This window comes from Lepidochelys kempii, chromosome 7, assembly GCF_965140285.1.
Source record: "Lepidochelys kempii isolate rLepKem1 chromosome 7, rLepKem1.hap1, whole genome shotgun sequence".
In the NCBI taxonomy this organism is placed as follows: Eukaryota; Metazoa; Chordata; order Testudines; family Cheloniidae; genus Lepidochelys; species Lepidochelys kempii.
In genome coordinates this window covers 15,882,061-15,907,098 of record NC_136386.1, presented here as the reverse complement: position 1 = coordinate 15,907,098, position 25,038 = coordinate 15,882,061, and the positions used below count along the sequence as shown (strand labels likewise).

The window sequence follows — 25,038 nt, the reverse complement described above, 5'->3', positions numbered from 1 at the left end:
AATATTCTGTTTGTCAGGCAAAAGCTGCCTGAAACAGCAATGTCCGTCTTCTCTGAAGGCAGCAAGCAATGTGGTCTTGTGACCATGCACAAGGTTCCTGCTTTTATCCTGATCACTTGGCTTTCAACTTTGCTCAACTCAACTCTTTTTCCTGCTCTTTATGTCATCTGTGCCTTCTTCCAGGCTGCTCCTTACATCTGAAACTCCCTCCCTCAAAAACACAGGTGACCATTTCTCCTTAATATGGCTCACTTCTGTAGAACCTAGCCAAGTTAATCAAATGATCAATTTTGAAGTCATACAGTGCAACATGTGCAGGGCCCTGTATTTTAGGGGACAATGTATGCAGGTAAATTGATGCATAAATGCCCTTCTAGTAGCACAAACTAAGGTTTCATTTTAAAGAAGCCAAAAGACATTCCATTTCAAAAGAAGACTACTTCAAAAATGTGAAACCAATCCAAAGTTGAAGATATTTGCCAAGTCTACAGGTAGTTAAGCCAACAGCTCATAAAGGTGATGAGTTACATCTAACCATTGAGTGATATTTACAGTTTCACTGCCAACCATTTTAGCACAATCAAGTTCAGGGGATACTCTGATGGCTATAGTGACAGATATTAGGATGGGCAACCAATAACAATAAAGATTGGCTGAGGTGACAAATGAAATTCTAAACCCTAAAAATCAAATTGCTACCAATTTTACCCTTAAACTAAGAGAAAGGAGATAGATCCCCTCCAATAATCAAGAGCTTCATCTATTCCCTATTCAGCTGAAAGCTTTTCATCCTTGCATTCAAGGCTCTGCACAACTCCACCCCATTCCAATACCTCAATTCCTAGAAGCCTTATCCTCCACCCAACCTTCTCATGACTGCTCCCTTAGGCTCTTGCACTCTGTGCTATTTCACGATCCCTTTCATGCTTGGAAAGTTCTAGTTAGTCTCCCTCTCCTCATCCAAGATGCTTCTCAATACATTCCTATTCCATCAAGCATTTCAGCCATTAGACTACACTATCTTTTACTTGTGCCTTTAGGTTGTAGGCTCTTCCAGGTTGTGACTCATTTGTCCAGCACTGTATAGGTAAGCGTACACCAGCAGCACTCTTGAAGTTTCCAAAGGAATTATTATACACTACATGTCACTAGTCTGAGTCTCTAAACCAAAACTAGGGTACAAATTTGTTTTACAGGATAGGACTTGTTTAGGCAAGTCACAAGTATCAGTGCAGGTGATTCATTTCTAACTTGAATTTCAGCATTTTATAATTTGCCTTACGGGCTACAGAAGGTTGTTTCACTTTAATTCTGAACAACCTTATTTCCTAGCTTTTCCACTACCACCCTTCCCACAAGTTTCACCATCACCCACAGTTACCATCACATCTGGTTAACTGTTAGATTTAAGGATTCTTCTTCAGTCTGCTTAGAATCAATTCTACTATGCAGGACAGAGTAAGATTAGTTATTCTGCTGAAAATATTTTTGGTTTAAACCAAAGAGAAAGTCATTGTTTTAAACCCTTGTGACACAACATCCCTGGCAACAGTGTCTTCCTACAAAGCAAACCGTTGAAGTATTTCACGCTATAGTTGCGCCCTCCAAGGAGCTGCAGAGACTAAGTACTTCTAACCAGCAGAAATGGCTGTTTTGAGTTTATTGCTAAAGATGACAGTTGCAAAATCCAGCATGTAAGGCAGATGTTGAATGAAGTACCATTTTGTCAAGACAGCACTTTAGCAATGAGATTAAATCTTCAGATAGTCCTTACTTTCAGTACAGTTGCTTCTTTACTATGACCATCCAACATCTTGACAGATGAAAGGAAATACCATGAAGTCAGTCAATGGTGTGGGAGAAGAACCCATATGTGAGTGGCAGAACTTCCTACAGTGGGTACAGGTCCACTCACCAGATGGAGGTTGGAGCATACTCTGTGCTTCTTGGCTTGCTTGTGGGCTTCAGCCTGGGCTCTCTAATGGGTCTCCACGATGACTGCACCAGCCTTGGCCAAGCTTCTCCAGACTGAGCGGTTGTGGGCAGCATTCCCACTGACAAATGGGAGAAGGCTGAATTTCTAGAGACCTTGCAGTAGTGGAGCTGTGGCCTACCTGTGTGGTGTGGGTTGTTCTTAAGTTGGCCATACAGCACAGCCTTTGGCAGATGATCTTAAGGCATGCACTTCACATGTCCCCCCAGCGAAGCCTGCAAGCATCCAGCATAGTCTGCTTAGACTGTAGGCTGGTTCTCTGAAGGATCTTGTTAGTGATCCGTTGGTTTTAAGTGTCTCAGAAAAATTAGAGAAGTCAGGGAAGGTGGAAGCTAGTCAATCTCTGCTCCTGCTTGGGGGTACATGACCCAGCTTTCACAGCCATTAAGGAGGGTACTGAGGACACAAGCCTGGTAAGTGGACACCTTTGTGTTCAGGTTAGCAGCTTGTTGTTTCCAGACACATGAGATAACTTTGCCAAAAGCGGTAGAGGCTTTGCATCAACAAATCCCACACCATAGATCACTGGTTCATTTTCCACAGAAGTGGTAGTTTACTTCTATCTAGTGATCCAGTTTCCAAAAGTCTCATCTCACTGAGGATTGCAATATCAACACTTAGTTGATGCAGTTCTCTATCAATTATGGCTGTTTTCTGAAGTTCATGGTCTTTCAGTTCGAGTATGGTTAATGCAGTGTTAACACCCCAACAAGCAATGATTAATTTAGAGCCAGGAAAGAAGAAATCGGATGGGAGCTCTTCTTAGTCCATCTTTTCTAGGGCCTTCCCCAAACTGGGGTAAGCAGGCCACCCCTAAATAGGGCTGCTTGGATATCTGAGCTGCTGCCAATGCCTGGGTCCTTCCCACCAAGACAAGTGACCATCAAGACGATTGGTAGAGATTTGCTGCAACTTCTAGACAAAGCACCACTCCAAGTTGAAGGAAGCACCTGCCTTATTGTGTCAGCAACTGTGCCTTTTCTAAATGGGTGTGGTCTCAGGAGCGTCGATACTGTTGGCCAACAGGATTCTGGCTCATTGCTTTTCTGGGGATATTTTCTTCACCCAGGGAGTTCCACTACCACCTTGGGCACTCTTAGGGCTTCCCAAGGGGAAAAAGGTTTATTGACCGGTGCCTGTCACATTGCTGGTTGCACAGTCTATGCATCCAGTGGCAAATCCTGGAGAAACTGGCTAGACAGTATTGCTACTTTACAGCAAGGTAAAAATAAACTAGCTTTAGTATTTCCATAAATTAAGATTTCATTTCAAGCAATGGTCAGCAACTTTATTTAGCATTAGAACTACTTTGAGGGCAAGTCATGTTGTCCACTCTTCTAGGTACAATATAATGCATCCTATTAACAAGCTACTACAGCCACCCATTAGAATAATATCTGCCTACTGAACAGATGGTACACATATTTAATGCTATAAGCTTATAATATAGAATTGTATAATAAAATCAGCACAGTCATCTTAGGTAAAATTCTGCAACCTTGGAGCATGGAAGAAGTTAAATTCATTGCTAGACAAAAGATTCCATCTGTTTCTAGTGTCTTTTCCCCATTCCCCAGACCCCTCAGAAGGCAATTTTAACAGCTCTTGTACAGATTCCATTTTTCAGTTACAGCTCAGACAGGTGAAAGTCATAAACACCATTCCATTAATTTCTAGCTTCTGAAGAAGCCATCTGCAAGAATTACAGCTTCCTTGATGAACAAAAAGCTCAAAAAACTGCTGACAAATCTTTCTCCAGAGTATCCATTCTACTGGAAGAACGGTAAATAGTTTAGTTCATAGGCCAGGCATTCAGCAGAACAACTCTTGCAGGCTGCCCATCAATGACCTCAACCATTTTTTAGGACCCAGTCCAACAGAATTCTAGTTGTCTGGCTTTAAACATACTTTCATGAATCTATGTAGTCTGAGAAACAACTATTTTGCAGGCAGATGTGGAGTAAGTTAGCACAAAATATGTTGCATTTGGTTGAGGCAACTTTTAAGCCGTCATGAAGAAGTGGAAGGGAAGGCCAGTACCAGCTGCTACAGAAAAAGGTGTAGAAAGCCCTGCAAGAAAGCATTATGAATAGCCTGCCAGGAATTTCTTAGCTACACCTCCTTAGAGGCTGGGTTATGTCACAAAGCTTGCAGGTTTATATGACTCAAGAGTGGAAGCGAGCTGCAGAGCCCTCAACCTCTATCTGTAGCACTGGGATAAAACCAGCCAGGTATGCTGCTTCTTTCCAAGACTTTAAGTACTTTAGAAGCACTAAAAGTTATTCAGCCTGCTTAGTGTCATTCCCACTCCTGCATGGGACAGGATCGCATCAACAAAATATGCCATCTGTAACTCAAATGCCTTTACTTCATATTGAAGTAGAGTGAATTTTGTTTAGTTTAGAGTAGAGAAGTAGTTTTAATTGGCAAGTTCACTTCCTTAACCCATAATACATTGCAGACACCATGTTCTGCTATGTCTGACCTAGGGTTTCAGTCTTGAGGCAGGAGTTTGGCTGCTGCATAATCTGTCAATTATATAGCCTGATGAATGCTGTATCACTTTGAGGACAGCAAGCACAGTATGCTGACTTGAGTCGAATGCTAGTGTTTGTTTTCAGTGCTCATTAATACCACACTCATTAGACATCTTGTACTTCAGTAAGGCCTCCTGAAAGATCACTCTTACTCACTTATAGTAAACATCCAGTTAAACAAGCTTCTCCAAAACAAAAACTACAGTATTCTAGAACAGGTTTTTAACTAAACCAGAACTGAAAGAGAAACATCTACAGAGAGCACGAGAAGTACCCTGCCGTTTCAATTTCTGGCCCGATCTCGCTGTCTGTGTGGCTCTCAATGAGATACAGAAAAAAGAGTTTTCTGATTGGGAACTGGCAAGCAACAAAGACATCAAAAGGAAATTCACATTTTTAGACGTATTGGGGGTAGCTGTGTTAGTCTGTATCCACAAAAACAATGAGGAGTCCAGTGGCACTTTAAAGGCTAACAGATTTATTTGGGCATAAGCTTTCATACGGCACTGAATTTAGTTGTATGAAGTGGAAATCCATCAACTTCATGAAAAAAACTTGCAGATACATTTTTAGAACAATTTTTTTAAATTTTATTTTCCTGAAAATTGGGACTTTGAGGTACTCCTCACTTCAGCGAGGAAAGTCTGAAGAACGTTTGCTTAACGACTCAGACACTGAAGTTTGGTTTATTCTCTTATTTTATCAGCAACATTAATTGCTATTAGAGATGTGTGTTATTTGCAGGGCTCTTCCAAATTCACAGCCATAAAAACAACACATGAAATCTGATCTTGTGTGCTTTTACTGTATAGCCCCCGATTTCATGGGGGAGACAGGGTCACAGGGTTATTTTAGGAGGGATTGGGGTATTGAGACTCATTTCTTCACAGCTGGGCAGGTGGAGGCCAACAGCAACACAGAAGTAAGATTAGCAATACCATACCATGCCACCCTTACTTCTACACGGCTGCCTTCAGAGCTGGCAGCTCTAAATTAACAGGATACCACACAAACATTAGAAGTCCACCAGGAAATAATTAAATGCATAGTTCTATCTGGAGTTTACTTCTCTGGCTCTATATTTTACCTTTCAGAGACCCAATTTTCTTAAAGGAATACTCTAATATTAAGACCCAACACATACTTTTTTGTTTTAGAAAAGGGTTTCAGAACCTATGGCAAAAAAACACCCCAGAACACCCTTTCATCCATTCAAAAAGAAAGTGAAAAATTTAGAGGTAAATATTCCTTGGAAGCATTTACAACCGCATCATTTGATTAGCCTAAAAGAATTAGAGGCTGAAACTAATCAATTTTCATTGTAAAAGCTGAATATGGCACCTGAGCCAAGGGGATTACAATCCCTAATAATAAGGGGACCCTTTAAAATGACTTTAAGATGAAATTTCTTTAAGTGCCAGTTAATAAAAAGGCAGACCACAGAAAATAAAGGGGACTGTCAAGGTTCCTTCCCCACTCTGAACTCTAGGGTACAGATGTGGGGACCTGCATGAAAGACCCCCTAATCTTATTCTTACCAGCTTATGTTAAAAACTTCCCCAAGGTACAAACTTTGCCTTGTCCTTGAACCGTATGCTGCCACCACCAAGCGTTTTAAACGAAGAACAGGGAAAGAGCCCACTTGGAGACGTCTTCCCCAAATCTACACCCCCTTTCCTGGGGAAGGCTTGATAAGAATCCTCACCAATTTGTAGAGGTGAACACAGACCCAAACCCTTGGATCTTAACAATGAAAAATCAATTAGGTTCTTAAAAGAATTTTAATTAAAGAAAAGGTAAAAATCACCTCTGTAAAATCAGGATGGTAAGTACCTTACAGGGTAATCAGATTCAGAACAGAGAATCCCACTAGGCAAAACCTTAAGTTACAAAAAGGCACAAAAACATTCCATCCAGCACAGTTTATTTTACCAGCCATTACACAAAAGGAAATCTAACGCATTTCTAGCTAGCTTACTTATTAACTTGACAGGAGTTGTAAGGCTGCATTCTTGATCTGTTCCCAGCAAAAGCATCACACAGACAGACCAACCCTTTGTGTCCGTCCCCCCCTTCCAGATTTGAAAGTATCTTTTCCTCTCATTGGAGATTTTGGGTCAGGTGCCAGCTAGGTTACCTTAGCTTCTTAAGCTTTTACAGGTGAAAGGGTTTTGCCTCTGGCCAGGAGGGATTTTATAGCACTGTATACAGAAAGGTGGTTACCCTTCCCTTTATATTTATGACAGGGACAGAGTAAGAGATGGGATAAATAATACCGGGAAACAGGTGTTCTAACTGGCTCTCACGTTAATAGGCAAAGTACACCTTCAAAATAAAGGACAATTTAAATTACCTCCCAGACACATTCAGTGCATCAAACCAGATTAGGCCACTCATATACATTATTTTCCAGGAAGAGTTGTGGGCAGGACAGAGTCCTGAAACTTTCATAATGTTGGAGTAAAAAGACTTGAGCAAATTTTAGACTCTTCTTTTTGCCTGATTTTCTGATTAGCTAAATGGGTTGTGTTATGAAGACATGCTTGTGGGTGGAACAAAATGCAGATGCAACATCTGAGGTACCACTGTAACATGCACTACTGACAACCATCTAACTTTATTCTTTCCCCAAACTTATTACAACTAAAGGGTGCTGGGCCTTAGATCTGAACTGTACCAGACACAAGTTAAGAGTTCTATTAACTTGTATATCTCCAGCCACCCAGCTCTGTAGGCAGTACAGAAGCAAGCGTTGCAATACCACGATCCCCCACTAAAATAACCCTGTGACCCCCTGCATCTCCCTTTTGGGTCAGGACCCCCAATTTGAGAAACTCTGGTCTCCCTCATGAAATTGAGGGTACAGGGTAAAAGTACACAAGATCAGTAGTTAAGCCAGCAGCGGCATAGAAATAAGATTAGGAATACCATACTATGCCACCCGTACTTTGGCACTGCTGCTTTCGGAGCTGGGCAGCTGGAGAGTGGCGGCTGCTGACTGAGGGCCCAGCTCTGCAGGCAGCAGTGCCCAAGTAAGGGTGGCAATGCCATACCATGCCCTCTTATCTTTACTTCTGCACTGCTGCTGGCGGCAGCTCTGCCAAATCAGAGCTGGGATCCTGGCCAGCAGTCACTGCTCTCCAGCTACCCAACTCTGAAAGCAGTGCCACCATCCGCAGCAGCACAGAAGTAAGGGTAGCAGTACCACCACCACCCACCCACTATAACCCCCCGCCCCCCAACTCCTACAATTACAACACCGTGACATTTCAGAGTTAAATAGCTGAAATAATGAAATTTACTATTTTAAAAATCTTATGACCATGAAATTGACCTAAATGGACCATGAATTTGTAATACCACTATAGTACTTTTACACTTGAGAGTTCCACAGGTAGTAAAGTTTAATCTTACCTACTTTGTTTAAAGTGGGATAGTTACAAGTCACTGTTGTAATGAATGAATTTAAGCCAACAACTAACAGGTCTCATTTTAACACAAAGTCACAGTTATAAAAAGCTTGTATGCATGCAGTTTGGGAACCGCTCTCTTCAACTCTTTCTTACAATGTCCTTGGACCACAGGATATTCTTTATTAAGAATGTTATACCTGAGATATCTGAACATAAACTATTTAGACATTTGCCTAATACAAGCCTTGCTGGCAACACTAGGTTCTTGCCCAATATTTACTATACAGATCTTAGTCCAAAAGAAATGCTTCATGTTCAGTTGTATTTGAGACACTGCATGTGTCTCAAATACCGGCAGCCGGTATCAAGTGGAGTGCCCCAAGGGTCGGTCCTGGGGCCGGTTTTATTCAATATCTTCATAAATGATCTGGAGGATGGTGTGGATTGCACTCTCAGCAAATTTGCGGATGATACTAAACTGGGAGGAGTGGTAGATACGCTGGAGCGGAGGGATAGGATACAGAAGGACCTAGACCAATTGGAAGATTGGGCCAAAAGGAATCTGATGAGGTTCAATAAGGATAAGTGCAGGGTCCTGCACTTAGGACGGAAGAACCCAATGCACAGCTACAGACTAGGGCCCGAATGGCTAGGCAGCAGTTCTGCGGAAAAGGACCTAGGGGTGACAGTGGACGAGAAGCTGGATATGAGTCAGCAGTGTGCCCTTGTTGCCAAGAAGGCCAATGGCATTTTGGGATGTATAAGTAGGGGCATAGCGAGCAGATCGAGGGACGTGATCGTTCCCCTCTATTCGACATTGGTGAGGCCTCATCTGGGAGTACTGTGTCCAGTTTTGGGCCCCACACTTCAAGAAGGATGTGGATAAATTGGAGAGAGTCCAGCGAAGGGCAACAAAAATGATTAGGGGACTGGAACACATGAGTTATGAGGAGAGGCTGAGGGAGCTGGGATTGTTTAGCCTGCAGAAGAGAAGAATGAGGGGGGATTTGATAGCTGCTTTCAACTACCTGAAAGGGGGTTCCAAAGAGGATGGCTCTAGACTGTTCTCAATGGTAGCAGATGACAGAATGAGGAGTAATGGTCTCAAGTTGCAGTGGGGGAGGTTTAGATTGGATATTCGGAAAAACTTTTTCACTAAGAGGGTGGTGAAACACTGGAATGCGTTACCTAGGGAGGTGGTAGAATCTCCTTCCTTAGAGGTTTTTAAGGTCAGGCTTGACAAAGCCCTGGCTGGGATGATTTAACTGGGAATTGGTCCTGCTTTGAGCAGGGGGTTGGACTAGATGACCTTCTGGGGTCCCTTCCAACCCTGATATTCTATGATTCTATGTGTAAAGCAAGCTGCTTACTGAACACTTCCATCTCCAGTTGAAGTGTTGCAAGCCTCCACAATATGCAGAGTGGTGTAGCTACAGAATGATAGGCAGCAGACTGCAGTCAGAACACTGGCTTCCTGTTAGCTGTGCTGGCGTTTTGTCTGAAGACCAGTTTGGTATGTAAAGTGAAACTCCAACATATGATCTTAATGGTTAGAACTCTAGAGCTGCTACTCCTTGCATCTGCATCAACAATTCATTTCAATTTTCAGCATGGGATCTGTAGTATTAGACGCAATAGACAAAATAAAGTTGATCTACAATATTTGTGTTCAAGTTTGAAGCAATGTTTCTTTGCCACAGTCAATCTTCAAACATTTTTACTGTACATTATGAACTATTAAAACTTAAATCAATAGATCTCTAATGGTAATGCCATTACACAGTTTATCATAGCCTTTTTAAAGTAACCCAAATATAAGTTTAAGTACTACTAATTGGAATAAATTTAAAGAAATCCTGAATGCCTGACAAGTATCAGCTAATAGACTTAGTGACAGTATGCACAAGACCTACATTTCAGATATTTGGATATGTTACTGTAGCTGCCACATGCTTAAGTGTGTAAGTTTGCTTCAAGTCTGGGGAACAGTTGGTTCTGAAGTGAAACTACTACACTGTTCAGACTCTGAAGGAAGGTTAACATTAGGCCAATGCTAAGACCGTTTTTTCCCTGCTTTGGTCATTTTCTGATATTTAGGACTCAGCCTACAAGTTTCCGCCTCTATTCAAAAGAAAAGAGTACAACCCCCTCCCCAGCAAACACTTGACAGGTGAGCTTTACCCCAAGCCCTAGAAATCGCACTTGGCATTGAGGATGAACTGACTTTTACCATTGAGAGAAGGGAGTACAGTGCAGAGATTAGATTTGTGGCTTAATATTTGAGCATTGCTGCAGAGCAGCTCCTTAAAATGAAGGACAGGCAAAAACCTCCACCTTTAGTTTCCCAAGGGATTCAGAAAGTGACACATCACCAAAGCTTTGCCATTGCACAAGACAGATTCTTATCTACTAGTCAGCCCAACTTGCTCATGACTTGTCTTCTAGACAAATATAAAGGTATGTCTATGCTGACCTGGAGGCAAGCCTCCTACCCTCGGTCCACAGACTCTGAATTGGGATGGTGGGCTTCAGGGCCCCTGTTCCAGCCCAAACAGGGTCAAAACATAGTCTACCCTGATATTTTTAGTGCCCTAATCCAAACCCTGCTACCACAAATCTGTGAACCCAGGCCAGGAGACTCACTCCCCAATACAGAACCCTATGAGGATATAACTTTATAGCTCAATTACCTTTACGATGCCATGCACATGCATATCCAATATGGATCATCCTGAGATGGTTTATCTGTCCCTCTCAGCACAACTGGGCTTGAACATCCTTCCTCTGGGGAAAAATTCTACCAGTATTTTTATTACAGTAGCATCTAGAGGTTCCAAATAAGGATCAGGGGACACTGTGCTAGGTACCACACAAACCCAGAAGAGAAAAATAATCCCTGCCCTAAGGAGTTTACAGTCTGTTAGTTCATCCATTTTAGAAATGGAATTTAATGTACTGTAAAATGCAGTTTCACGTTGCAGACACTGTAAGTGAATGTATATATTGAAAAATAAATCAGTCATTTATAGAATGTTTGCAGAGGTACCCTTGATATAAATGGGAGGAGAAATTTATGAGTGTGATTGTATGATGCGGTTGCTTATGATGGTAGTGGGCAGGGCTCAGCAGTCCTGAGGCTCACTTCTGGTTTATATCTTCTGTTCCTGAAGCGTAAGCTTTTAGAGTTTCAGCTGGCCACCTGCAGGGTTCAGGAAGCAATTCTTCCCATGCAAATATATTCTGGTTGTTTTGTTTCATCTCCTCACTGACACATCAGGGAGGGCCATGGCTTGAGATTGGACACCAGATGGGGCAGGCCATCTCAGGTGGGACTAAGCATTCTCCCTCAGGTACTTGGCTAGCTGGTTCTTGCTCACATGCTCAGGGTCTAATTTATCACTATGTGGGGTAAGGAAGAAATGTTCCTCATGTCAGATTGCAGTGACCGTAGGGGATTTTCACCTCCTGCGCAGCATGTGGATGTGGATCACTTACCAGGATTATCTTGGTGTCTTTCACTTAATCATTTCCCTGCCATGATGGTGGCCTGAGGCACTAGTGCAGGGGTTCGCAGGACAAATTTTTTGATGGCCTCAGAATGCCGCCACCAACTCTTGCTGGTGGCTGCTCTCACACTTTTTCCTAAAATACTTAATTAGCTTTAGGAAAACCAAATAAATATGCACATATACATATCCAAATCATTGTAAATTTATTTATTGATAGCTAGTAAGTCTGTTGTGAAAAGTGATATTAAACACATAGGTCCAGAAACTGAAACCTCAAAATTTTCATTAAAGGAACACTGTCTTATAAATTTAAAACCCTCTTACAAACATAAATGTTGGTCTTAATGTCTTATTATAGGTTTAGACTTTTTTAAAGTTCAGTTTAAAATTTCTCCATAATGCTGCTGTATTTTGGATGCAACACAAAAGAAGAATAATGGGTCACTCTGTTTAATAGTCTTCATTCCACTTTGACACAGTTGAAACAGTATGAGTGAAAGGGTTTTTTTTAATGTCTGGTTAACAGTGCATTTTAAAGGTATATTATTAGTGCAGTTTAAAGTGTTAGATTTTAGAGGAGTACATGCTTTCATTAACAGTTGATTACTATTAAGCGAGGGGACCAGAACATTTGGCAAATATGTTTGGTATTAACAAGCTGGATCATATATCAGGCAGCCAGGCATCAGATAGAGTTTTACAATAAAAATCAGTCAAATATAATGTATGAAGTGGCTTTCAGAAGCTGAAGTTCAAATGTAGAACCAATTTACCAAAACTAGTTCAAAACTTTTAGGCTTTGTGCAACAAGAATCTATCAGCTCACTTGAAATATTTGTGTTTCAATTGTGTTACATGATGAAGGAGATTGGTTGCCCACTCGGTTATAGAAAGAATATGACTTGCAGCTTTCAGACAGTATGCCTGATGAAAGACTGTTGACAAACACACACTTGCTGCAGAGATGCAGGTCAGCAGAAGTTACTTAGTGCAAAAGAGGTTTCAGAGTCTATGAACAGGGAACACTAGAAGTCCTCAATTAAAATCCAGGACAAATTCACTTAGATTACATCTGTTTACCCTGCAGCAAAAAATGTTAAATCTAAAAGCCATAGGCCTCTTCACATTCTGGAAAGTATGGCCCATGATGGAATGATATCCTCCCTTGTGAGCAGCTTTACTCATACACAAGGAAAACTATATTCATTATGGTAGTATTTAATTAAAGGGACAGTGACTAAAGTGGAACCTTCAAAGGTGGTGTCTACTTAGCTAGATTTTCTGCCTCACATGGTAGCTAAGTTGAATGGGGGAGGTGGGGGGGGGGGAAGAGGAGAAGGACACACCACTTATCTACAAGAGTTTATAACTAGACTCTACTATAAACAGGTTAAGTAAGTAAATTGGGATTTAACAAGGAAGATCTTTGGCAGCACATATACTAAAATTGGAACAGTACAGAGAAGATTAGCATGGCCCCTGCGCAAGGATGACATGCAAATTCGTGAAGTGTTCCATAAAAAAAAAGGAAGATCTAATAAGCCATGATAGTTAAAGACTAAGTAGTACAGAAGGAAGCTGTTAACTATAGGAAAAGGAGGGACATTTCCATTATTTGGAACAGGACCTATTTTATTTGGTGCACTTTCCAGGTTAAGAGTCATCAGCAGTTGGCATAAGCTGATGAGTAACTGGCATTAAACATTTCACCTGATGAAATCAGATACAAGTCATTACAGGAAACTGCTTGGTATGAGAAACCTTCATGCTGTGTCTACACTATAAAGAGTTGCGAGGGACATGGTTATGACATGATCATTTTTGTAGAGAACATGGAAGATGTGTTCCACACACACCATACAAAATCACTGCACATGTAATCAGTACTAAGACCTTGTATCTATCCTACAAAACTGAAACCACAGATTGCAAGATTCTGCTTGTATTTTAGACCGTGGCTTTACCTTAGCATCCCAAAGGAGTCAAGAAAGCTGTCCAAATGCTTCAAACCTATCTACTGCTGACCCATCTCAAACCTGTTACATGTGTGGCACAGCTGCACTACCCAATCAGATAAAGATGGAAACATGCTGCAGTTCTGGCATGGGCCAACTGTTACTGACACACACAGTACTCAAACAGTTTTGCAAGTATATATGTTTTTAATAATAGTGTTCACCCATATAAGTTTCAGTGCTTTAATGCCAAAGACTAAGCAATTGTTAGTAAGATTTACAATCTCTTGATCTTCAAACAGTAGACACGGAGTTCACCCTTCTGCCCCGGAGGATGGAAGAAGTGTTTAGTTAGCATCTCTTCTCCCAGTAAGTGGTACTTCTACTACTTCAGCCAGTTACACACTACATGTTTTCATCCATAGTGAACTCCTAGTATAGTACATTTAGAGTACTAGGTTTTTCATGGGATTGTTCTTTTCCAAAGAATGTGGGAGAGAAAGAACATTACAAGTGTCACTGACCAGCTTGGTAGCCAGAATAGGCTCAAATAAAACTACCAATAAGTAGAGAGAGTCTATTCCCTCTCCTGTCCAGTTGAGACGTACAGGACATTTTGATTCCAATTGTTGCTGGCATCCCACCATTTCCCCCGTTCTTCACCACTAAAGTCAGTCTTGGCTGTAAAAGACTAGAGGCAGCCCCAGATTACTAGTGCTGGCTAAGAACAGACAGAGCTGAGGGCTCTACCTGACAGGCCAGACAGCTCCCGAAGTCAACAAGCTATCAGGGTTGTGAGGTTAATCCTGTTGCTCAAAGTTCGGTTGTTCTGGCCATCTAGAGAGAGGATCCTGAAGCACAGCATTGCAGGGCCTGCCTTAAGTCTGTTCAATAATTTTAAAACCTCTGCTTTCAGAAGGCTGAGCTAGAGAGCTTAATTTTGAGGACCACCACACTACCTTCCCCTAAAAGGGCCTGTTTCCCAAACATTAATAGCTTAGTCCTGCAGATATGCTTAGGCAAGCAGACAGTAGAGGCTTACTTTATAGAGGAAGTGTTACCCAATGACTAGAGTGTCCTTGTTACACTGTATAAGCATGACACCAAGATAGAGTGACTTTCTTGATTAGGCAATACAACTGTCAGAACACGAGAAAGTCAGTTACATTTACTGAGCAAGACCTAAATTCAACATCTGCAAGTTGAAAACTTAGTAAATAAAGTTTCCTTTCCAACATGTTAGTCAAATAAAACTTTGATCGGGGTGGCATGTACACAGAGCAAAATATGAACACTGATCTGAGCAGGGCTTACCCTTCACAATCAGTAAACTGCAAACAAGCTTTGAAATGCAACAGGACTGTCCAAGTGCCCAACAGTTGTATTAAGCCTTGCACACATTCAGGGACAGTCTGATCTACGGGACCATGCTATCTGAAAGTCCTAATTTAAAAAAAAAAAAAGCCACCCCCCACACAGCTACAGGACAGTATTGAATACATTAAAATGCTTTTTGGCAGAAAGATGACATAAGTAGTTTCTTAAGTAGCGAGGACTAGCCATGCTTAACAGAACACACAAAATGTAAAATCTGTGCGGCTGTACAAGAATCATACTGTTCCTAGTCTTATGCAGCCAAAAAGTTGGTCTGTCGCTCTAAGATAAGCTTCTTATCCAACTTACACCCAAGAATTCAGTGCATCAAGTGACTGTCAGGTCCACCCTAGACTAAAACTAGTTTAATGCCTCAGTTTCCCTGTAAGTACCTTGGACTATCAGTTAAGCCCTTTACTGCATGTGAACAAAAACACCAAGTCATATGCATCCTTCTTCAACTGCAGTATTGGGTACCAACAGCAGAGCCAGAGGAAACATATGCAGTTAAGTGGTCCAGAAAAGTCGTTCAATTTGTTTCCTGTTCAGTGAGGGTCAAGCTATGCTGTAAGCAGTATTATGGCTGTCAGTGGAGAGTCTGCATACACATGTCAAGCAAACTATGCTACATTTGTTAGTACAGAAAGCACCATTCTGTAGCTATAGTTCTAGTGAGGCCACCTCAACTCATCAGTCTTAGTTTTAAGGAAACAGGTTTCAGAGTGGTAGCCATGTTAGCCTGTAAAACAATGAGGAGTCCTTGTGGCACCTTAGAGACTAACAGAGGTATTTGGGCATAAGCTTTCTTGGGCTAAAACCCTGATGAAGTGGGTTTTAGCCCAAGAAAGCTTATGCCCAAATACCTCTGTTAGTCTCTAAGGTGCCACAAGGACTCCTCATTGTTTTAATGAAAGTGCGTGATGGATCATCAGCTATACAGAGAGAAAGTGATTACAGCCAGTATTTTAGCCCACAAAACTCAATACACAGAATGTAAGTTTTATTCTAGTCAACTGTACTTCTATGTTCCAGTTGCACAGATGCTATGTAGGATACTGTGCCAGGAACTGTAAAATGCAACAAGATCTTCATATTAGAGATTTGAGAGATCAGTAGATTATGGCTAATTACAAACCAAATTAAAGATCAGACAACTGGGTACCTAATCCCGCTCAAAAGGCATACCAACCCCTCATTACTAAATAATGGAGTTACAGTGAGGCCTGGAGGAGCAGCTGGTAGGAAGCAGTTGTCTCCCTACCAGACTGGGTAGATTTCCATTGGCATCAGTGCAGTGCCAGGACTGCTAGCCTGCTGCAACCTCCTGTTTTGAGGGCTGGGTCTTCAGACCTGCCCTAAGATTGCTCAAAGAGATGCCCAAAAATCCACCATTCCCCTATACAGAGCCAAGAATCACCCCCCCCCCCAACTACTACCAGAAACCTCCTCCAGCCATACCCCACGCTGCCTAAAGGCTAGGAGAGGAGAGAGCAGCCTGTCCCAACCCCCCACCCCAACAGCCCCCCACAGAGACAGGCCTGCTTACACCCCCTCCAGCCCAGTGGGGGCCAGGCCAAGGCACTCGGACTCCCTCCTACACCGTCCCCGTCCCCCCCCCCATTACCCCCAAGGGGAGAGACGCCAAGAGACCTGGATCACGCCTACCCCCGCCCCGCAGTACCCACCCCCCAAGACACAGAGAGCGCCCCCCCCCCCCCGGCCTAATGGGAGATGGACCAATGGGCCTGGATCACTCCTACCCCCCCGCCCCCCGCGGCGGTTACACCCTCCCCCCCCCCGGCGGGAGCGGGCGCGGGCGCGAGCTCACCGCGATGACGTTGACGAAGGTGGTCTTGCCCGAGTACTGCAGCCCCACCAGGGTGAGCTCCATCTCCTCCTTCCAGAAGAGCGAGCGGAACCAGTCCAGCAGCCGGGACAGCAGCGCCAGCATCGCGGCGGCGAAGCGGGCCGAGACCCTCCGGCACGAGCGCGAGCTCCGGCCCCTCGGGGACTGGCGGCGGCGACTCGCGGGCTGCGGCTCCGGCCAAGGCCAACGCTGCCCTGCTCGCCGCGCCGCGGTCATATGACGGCTCCCCACGCCGGCCTGGGGAGCAAGAGCGGCCCGGCCGGCAGCAGCCGCAAACCCAGCCTGCGGCGCCCCCTGCCGGCGAGGTGTCCGCCCGGCGCCCGGGGAGGACTCACTCTCGCGTACCTGCCCTGCCAGCGCCACCCAGCGGCCAACTGGAGGGCTGGGGTTGGGGCAGGGATAGGGACTGGGGCAAGTGCTGAGACTGGGACAAACAAGGTCAAACGTAGGGGCAGGGATAGGGACTGGAGCAGAAATAGGGGGCAAGCATAGGGGCTGGGGCAGGGATATAGGGACTGGGGCTGGTGCACAAATAGGGGTTGGGACACGTGCAAGGTGAGCTGTGCCGTTTCTGCACCCCACTGCCACCCTCTTCCCCTTCTACTCTCACCCTGCTATCCCCCCAAAGCACCCCCAGGCCTCCTCCTCCAATAGCTCTACTGCCCCCATCCCACTCCCTAATACCTCATATTTAGGGTTGGAAGGATTAGATTGGTCAGTCAATTTCACTGTATGTACAACAAATATTTCCATGGATAATAGTGGAAATTTACAGATAGGCAAGGTAAGAAACATGCTGCTTGAGAACTTATGAGAGTTTGGTTTAGGGACATTTACTTTGGGTTTTTGAGTATTAGTGCTTTAATGGCTATAAAGCTTTAACTTTTTGAATCTCACTGGCTCTTGTCATTACATAATTATTGTCTGACACTCCCATTATCTGACAACTGCCCCATAATTTCCCACAATTGTGCAAATTTAAATCAATTTAAAAAAATGTCATGCTGAAAAATGAACATCCATATTAGCAGCTGAAATTCTAAGAATATAAACATTGCATTCCACCTCACCTATTCCAAATGTTCAGAAATTTTGAGTCATCCCCACCTCTCCCCAAAAAATCATGCAACTGGCTTAAAAATCATGAGATTTTGAAAAATAAAATATTAATAGTAGGTTAGTTTTATTTGTCTTCTGCTTTCTGTGCCTTTAGGGTGCACTTGGGTCACATTTTCCAGCTTTTTTCCAGAGTCATTAGGGTTAGAAACTTTTTTTTTTTTTCAAAATGAAAGCTAAGATTTTCACACGGTCACTTGCCTCCAGGAATCAGGGCTTTAAACATAAAATATTGCAAGCTTTATGATAAATCATGAGAATTGGCAACATGGGCCACCGCTTGCTATGCCACACAGCTACCCACCCAATACCCAATACTGCTTCCCCCTATACTGTCCTGGATACCCTGATATTCCGCTGCTTCTGATACCCCATCACCTTCTGATATCCTGTCTACTCTCCACTGCTACCTTGATGCCTTCACTGCTAGCCCTCCACCCTGTAATGACCCCTCTTAAACCTGTCGCACCATTAGCCCTGTGCTGCCCCTGAAACCCCCACTGTCCCACACTGTCCCAATACCTCTATTGCTCCCAACCCCACTGCCCTCTGCTCTCCCACATTGCTCCCTATATCTCCACTTTCCCTTCTCCCATCCCACTGCCCTGTATTACACCCCACTCACACAGTGAACCCTTTGATGCTACCTCTTATATCTGCTGCTCTTATATATTCCCCGCCCTGACTTCCCCTTTCTACCAGCCCCCTGCCTGCTGCAACACCCGAGCCATCCACCCTTTGGAAACAGGTGGCTTATTACACTGAAATGTAGTTACCCTTGGAGCCCTGTGCTAGTGTTTGAGAATGAAAAAGAGAAATTGATCAGCCTGGTTTCCCTCTTCAAAATGAGTGAAGTACATAAAGGAAGCAAATGGTGTCAATGGGGAAAAGTAGATTAACTGTTTAAAGTTAGCAAGGAGTCCGGTGGCACCTTAAAGACTAACAGATTTATTTGGGCATAAGCTTTCATGGGTAAAAAACCACTTCTTCATATGCATGGAGTGAAAATTACAGATGCAGATATTATATAATGACACATAAAGAGAAGGGAGTTACCTCACAAGTGGAGAGCCAGTGCTGACAGGGCCAATTCGATCAGGCTGGATGTAGTCCCTATAATAGATGAGGAGATGTCAATTCCAGGAGCTGCTTTTGTAATGAGCCAGCGACCTCCAGTCCCTATTCTAGCCCAAATTGATGGTGTTAAATTTGCAAATGAATTTTAGTTCTGCTGTTTCTCTTTGAAGTCTGTTTCTGAAGTTTTTTTGTTCAAGTATAGCTACTTTTAAATCTGTTATAGAATGTCCAGGAAGATTGAAGTGTTCTCCTACTGGCTTTTTTATGTTACTATTCCTGATGTCCGATTTGTGTCCCTTTATTCTTTTACACAGGGACTGTTCCGTTTGGCCAATGTACATGGCAGAGGGGCATTGCTGGCACATGATGGCATATATCACATTAGTAGACATGCAGGTGAATGAGCCTCTGATGGTGTGGCTGATGTGGTTGGGTCCTCTGATGGTGTCGCTAGAGTGGATATGGGAACAGAGTAGGCAACGAGGTTTGCAACAGGGATAGGTTCCAGGGTTAGCGTTTCTGTGGTGTGGTGTATAGTTGCTGGTGAATATTTGCTTCAGGCTGGGGGACTGTCTGTTTAAAGTTAGGTTGGCTTCAGTGTATAGGTCTGGGCAGAGATCAACAGTTTGACTCATAGAATTTTAATAAATGTGAAAAGAACAGGGTCTGGAGGCAAAGTGTTTTCAAGGAGGGACCTTCGGCTTCGGAACCTGCTCCCCACACCTCCCATTGATCCAAAGTAGCTCATCTGTTGAACTTCGCAGTTCAAAGGCATAGCTATTTATTTACTTGGTCCTTGGGGGAGGCAGGGACCTGCAATGGGCTGAGGTTGGTAGTTCTCTGATAGGTCAAGTTTTGTTGGGGGCTGTTAGCTGCTAGTTCCAGCTGATTTGATTTTTGTAATTTATGTCAGTTATCAAGAGCGCTAGGTAGGTACCTTTTGTGTACCTTCATGAATAGCCATATATTTTGCATGATTTCAATATACAACCATGAACTGACCCCACCCAGGTACCATCAAAAGGTATCACGAATCTACTTTTTGATTCAAGATTGGGACAAAATATCAAATGAAGGGAGTCCCTCCTGGCATTGGGATTCACTGTATTTCACAGGGTAATTGTAACATTGTTTCCTTTTAAAATATATGATTTTTCACAAGTTAAGCCCCATCCTGCAACTACTTCCACACAAGTGCATCCCAGGGGTCTGTCTCCATAAATGTAATTGCAGGACTGGGGTTTAAGTAATAATAATCATCATCATATCATTTGGTATATACTATATTCTATACTGCAATAAAATATTACGTAAAACACACCGCTAATATACTATTAATTGTGGAAATTTCACACTGATAAAGTGTGTCCTAAAGCCATTTAAAAAAAAAAGAAAAGGGTTCTTGAGTACAGTTATCAGTCTCTATAATGTTCTGATAATCCAAGTGTATTGCACCTAGAAGGGAGTTTACACTAGACCTTCCTGTTGTTGTGCCAGTCTTGTAACAGATTGAGCCTGGGTCTCCTCTCGTTGGCACCACTCTATCTCCATTGCCTTCACAGGAATTAGTCCTAATTAACATGAGTCAGAACTCCTATTCTTAAAAGATGTACAGTATTTTATTGATTTAGCTGTTAGCATAATGTGATGAATAAGAGATAGTTGCATATTACAATCTGCTCTTTCTCCATGCTCAAGGGAAATGGGCCCAATTTCATCCTTGATGTCACTCCATTGACCTTAGTGGAGTTACGCCAGGGATGTGTGTGGCTCATAGAGTTTTAAAGTTCCCACAAGCAAAGACATTGACAGAGCAGATAGGGGCTTACAGTGACCCTAACTTAAAAGAAAAGCAGAAAAAAAAGCAGACCATAATATTTTATTAAAAGCCAGAAATGACATGAGTGATTGCCAGAGATTCCCAAGCCCCAGTCACAGTGCCAATTACAAAATAAGTTACACACTTTCTTTAAACAATTTATCTTTTCTTCAGGGAGACATCTTTGAGGCGCCAAATGTATTTTTCTTTCCTAAAATCATCTAGTGCTAGCCCTCCGTGTGCTTAAACTGTGACATTTGCTGTGCCAGACCCAGAGAGGAGGGCCATTAGCTGAGCAACTGAGGATGTAGTTTAAAAAAAAAAATGTGTGTAGACTAACAGGTGCCCATATAATTTTGTTAGTTATATGCAATGTGGTGGTTTGAAAATAATTAATATTTTGTACTTATCCTTGTTTTCAGGGGTCTCACAACACTTTATATTTTATAAATATTTGGAGCCTGAGCCACTGTAGTATGAGGAGTGGAACTGAAAAAAAGAGGGTCAGATTTCCTGAGGGAACCAGTCACAATGGGGATGAAAGGTTATGAATAAGCATTACAGCATTGGAAGCCCCCTGACTCAGCCAGAATTCCTCAGGGCAACCCATACAAGGAGGAGCTCTGGCATCCTTCGAAAGAGTGAAGCATGCATTCCCCATTGCACTGGGTCAGCTCTGTGTGGAATGGAATAGGCTGATAGCCCTGTCCTCACTCCATGCCTTCCCACCCTTTATGGGGAAGCTACCAGCTTTGCTAGCCTAGTGCCTGACCCTGCTCCCATCAAAATCAATGGGGACGTCAGTAGAAGCAGGATTAACATTTAGTGGTCTTGCCTGTACACCTGACTAGATTGGGCAGATCCCTATGCAGGGGCTTCCACTGTAGAGAGAGTACGGTTTCTTAAGCCTTTTTGTCTGTTGTATCCTAAGCCAGTCACATGCAGGCCCTTAATTCATTAACACTGCTGTCAGCTAGGCTGTATACTCATTGCACAGGTGAAATCACAAAGGCAAAGAGAGGTTCTGTGATTGCTGTAGGTGCAAGCCATTGTTCAGAACCCACATCCTGAGTTTCCCATTTGGCAGGCCAGCTCCCCACACTCCCCACTGCTCCTACCAGTGACTAAATGACACATGTTGATCGTGAACATACAATGAGAATACTGTATCACATATTTCAGCTCCACACACTTCCTCTATAGACACATTGATTCTCTGGGCTCCAATTTCTGTAAGTCTTCCTCCAAGGTTTGCAGCCTCTCAACTTTTTGTTTGAGCTTCTGTCTATCCTGCATTGCTAATTAAATACCATAGCAGTACTTGATAGAGCATTTTCATACCTGTGTATCACAAGACACTTCACAGATCTAATAGAGATACATGATTTTATTTATTTCTATAATGTTTAGTATATTCCTAATAAGATAATAATCATCATCATCATCATAATTAATAGGCCTGATCTTAAGATGCACTAACCACCTGCAGCTCCCACTGCAGTCACTGTGAATTGGGAATACTCTGCACTTCCCAGGATCAGGCAAATGAGGCTTAATGTTCTGATACTGTACACTTCATCCAAGGCTCTTGAAGCAAATAACATAGCAAATTAATTATTTATTGGTTGGCATTCCGTCCTGGATCTCAGAAGAATATATACAGCAATACCCTTCTGCTTTGTGATTGTGTATGAACACTGAACAAGATTTCACAAGAGCCAAAAGCAACAGTACAGCCTGTGCATACAGAAACTCACATTTTATGACATGGGGGAGCTGATCTCAGGATCATTTCCCTCTGTCGCTATAGATCATTACTAGATTGATAAACAATTTACTAAGATATATGTCTTTTTGTACAAGATGAAAACAGACAAGAATACACACCATTGCACAGATTTCCCCTCCCCCCCCCCAAATCACTAATGGACATTTTGTTTCTGGGAGCAAGTAAAATTTGCTAACTTAACCACGCAAGTAAAAAAAGAGTCAAAGGTACAGGGCATTATGTACTGGAAAACAACCACATTAATACTTGGAAGAACACAAAATTCCCCTCATTTTCTTGGAATTGTAAAAGCTTCACAAAGGCTTTCCACATGGATAAGAAATGCCCTGATCCATGATTTCCAGGCAATAGGCTTGGGGATGGAGTACAAGCTGCTTCCAGTATATGGGGTGGCGATGATACGACTTCTCTCTTAAGCTTAGTACCACAAAAGAGTACCACAGACTTTAACAGCTTCTCCAATGTTCCTGTTTGAAAACTGTGAATATTTCTATTAATAAAATCCTGTTGTAAAGCTTTATCTGATGGCCAACATAGCAGGATTGACCACACTGATTTAACTCGACTATTAAAGCTCATTATATCCCCTTAATAGTACAGCTTAATAGTACATGCTCTCAGCTTATAGTGTATCCAAAAGGCCTGTAACTGCGGTAGGAAAGGCAGACCTGGACAATAACCTAGATAAACAATTTAATTGACTTTTCAACAGACTAACAGTGGTTCTTAGCAGTACAGGGTTTACCATGGCACCGCGGGCGCCATGGCACTGGGCCCAGAGTCAGAAGGGGCCCCGGGCAGCCCGATCCCCCGGCCAGCTGATCCGGCCAGGAAAGCTGCCTCCGCCCCAGCCCCGCCCCCGCTTCACCCCTTCCCCTGAGCTCTGCGTCCTGGGGGGCTGCAGCAGGGGTGGGGCGCGCCCTGCACGCACCAGGCGGCGGGAGGGGAGCGACCTGGCCCCAGCCCGCTTCTGCTCCGCCGCCTCCCAGCCGCGCTGCCGGTGAGTGCTGGGGGGCGGTTTCTCCCCTGCCCCTCCAGCCTGGGGAGGAGATGGAGCGGTGGGGAAGGGGCATGGGATGGGGAAGCGGGGACAAAGGGGGTGGGGGGGAGATGGGACAGTGGGGAAGGGGCATGGGGTGGGAAAGAGAAGGGGATAGTGGAAGCGAGGGCGGGTGGAAGGAAGGGGGTGGAGTGGGGAGCAGATGGAGTGGTGGGGAAGGGGCATGTACAGGAGGGGAAGCAGGGGCGGGGGGAAAGGCAGTGGGGACGAAGGGGGTGGGGAGGAGATGGGACAGTGGGGAAGGGACATGGGATGGGGAAGAGAAAGGGGTGGGATGGGGAGGAGGTGGGACAGTGGGAAAGGGGCATGGGATGGGGAAGAGAATGGGGCAGGGGAAGCAGGGGCGGGGGGAAAGGCAGTGGGGATGAAGGGGGTGGGGAGGAGATGGGACAATGGGGAAGGGGCATGGGATGGGGAAGAGAAGGGATTAGGGGAAGCGAGGGTGGGGTGGAAAGTAGGGGGTGGAGTGGGGAGGAGATGGAACGGTGGGGAAGGGGCATGGGATGGGGGAAGAAAAAGAGTGGGATGGGGAGGAGATGGAGCGGTGGGGAAGGGGCATGGGATGGGGGAAGAAAAAGGGTGGGATGGGGAGGAGATGGAGCGGTGGGGAAGGGGCATGGGATGGGGGAAGAAAAAGGGTGGGATGGGGAGGAGATGGAGCGGTGGGGAAGGGGCATGGGATGGGGGAAGAAAAAGGGTGGGATGGGGAGGAGATGGAGCGGTGGGGAAGGGGCATGGGATGTGGGAAGAAAAAGGGTGGGATGGGGAGGAGATGGAGCGGTGGGGAAGGGGCATGGGATGGGGGAAAAAAGGGGTGTGATGGGGAGGAGATGGAGCAGTGGGGAAGGGGCATGGGATGTGGGAAGAAAAAGGGTGGGATGGGGAGGAGATGGAGCAGTGGGGAAGGGGCATGGGATGGGGAAGAGAAGGGAACAGGTCAGAATGGGGAATCTGGAGCCTTGGCAGAATCTTGGCAGAAGTTGGGGCTCCCCTGTTAAGCAGACCCATCGAACCCTCACCCTGACAAGCCCCAGCTCCCCTGCATCTGTACCACCTCGATGAGCCCCGCCAAACACCCTCCCCAGTGAGCCCCAACCACCTGCACCCCCCACCCAAATGAACCCCACTTCCCCTGCATCTAGACGTGCCCCTGCTGAGCCCCAAGTACCTGCACCTGGATCCCCTGCAGAGTCCCATTGTCCCTGCACCTGGAACCCCCCAATGAGCATCTGTGCATCCAGATCTCCCACTGAGCCACGTACACCCAGATTGCCCCACAGAGAATTCTCGTACTCCCACCTGGATCTCCCCACACTAAGACCCTCTGCACTTGGATCCTGCTGCTGGAATGAGCCTGCTCACCCACGCCTGGTGCACCTGGCACGGGGGGCAGGGCCCCAGGGTGTTTTGGGGCAGGCCTGGCCCTTGCACTGTGTCAGGGTTGGATGCAGCCTCACTGCCAAGTCCCTGTCCCGGGGTGGGATGTGGGAAAGCTGCAGGGTGATCTCCCACCTCCATGCAACCAGCGG

General features: G+C 44.4%; 1 protein-coding gene and 1 non-coding gene across 2 annotated transcripts in view; one reads left to right on the top strand and one right to left on the bottom strand.

The window, feature by feature from the left end:
- The window catches only part of ARL8B (ARF like GTPase 8B), a 33,674-nt gene extending 16,783 nt beyond the window's left edge, over positions 1-16,891 (bottom strand). Inside the window, exon 1 of the mRNA XM_073351186.2 lies at positions 16,610-16,891. Within this exon, the coding sequence (XP_073207287.2) occupies positions 16,610-16,864 (255 nt within the window). The 5' untranslated portion in view covers positions 16,865-16,891. The remainder of the gene's footprint in view (positions 1-16,609) is intronic.
- LOC140915416 (U6 spliceosomal RNA) lies at positions 12,874-12,976 on the top strand. The gene has a single exon (XR_012160152.1). It is a non-coding gene; the product is annotated as a U6 spliceosomal RNA (small nuclear RNA).
- Positions 16,892-25,038: the final 8,147 nt, after the last annotated feature.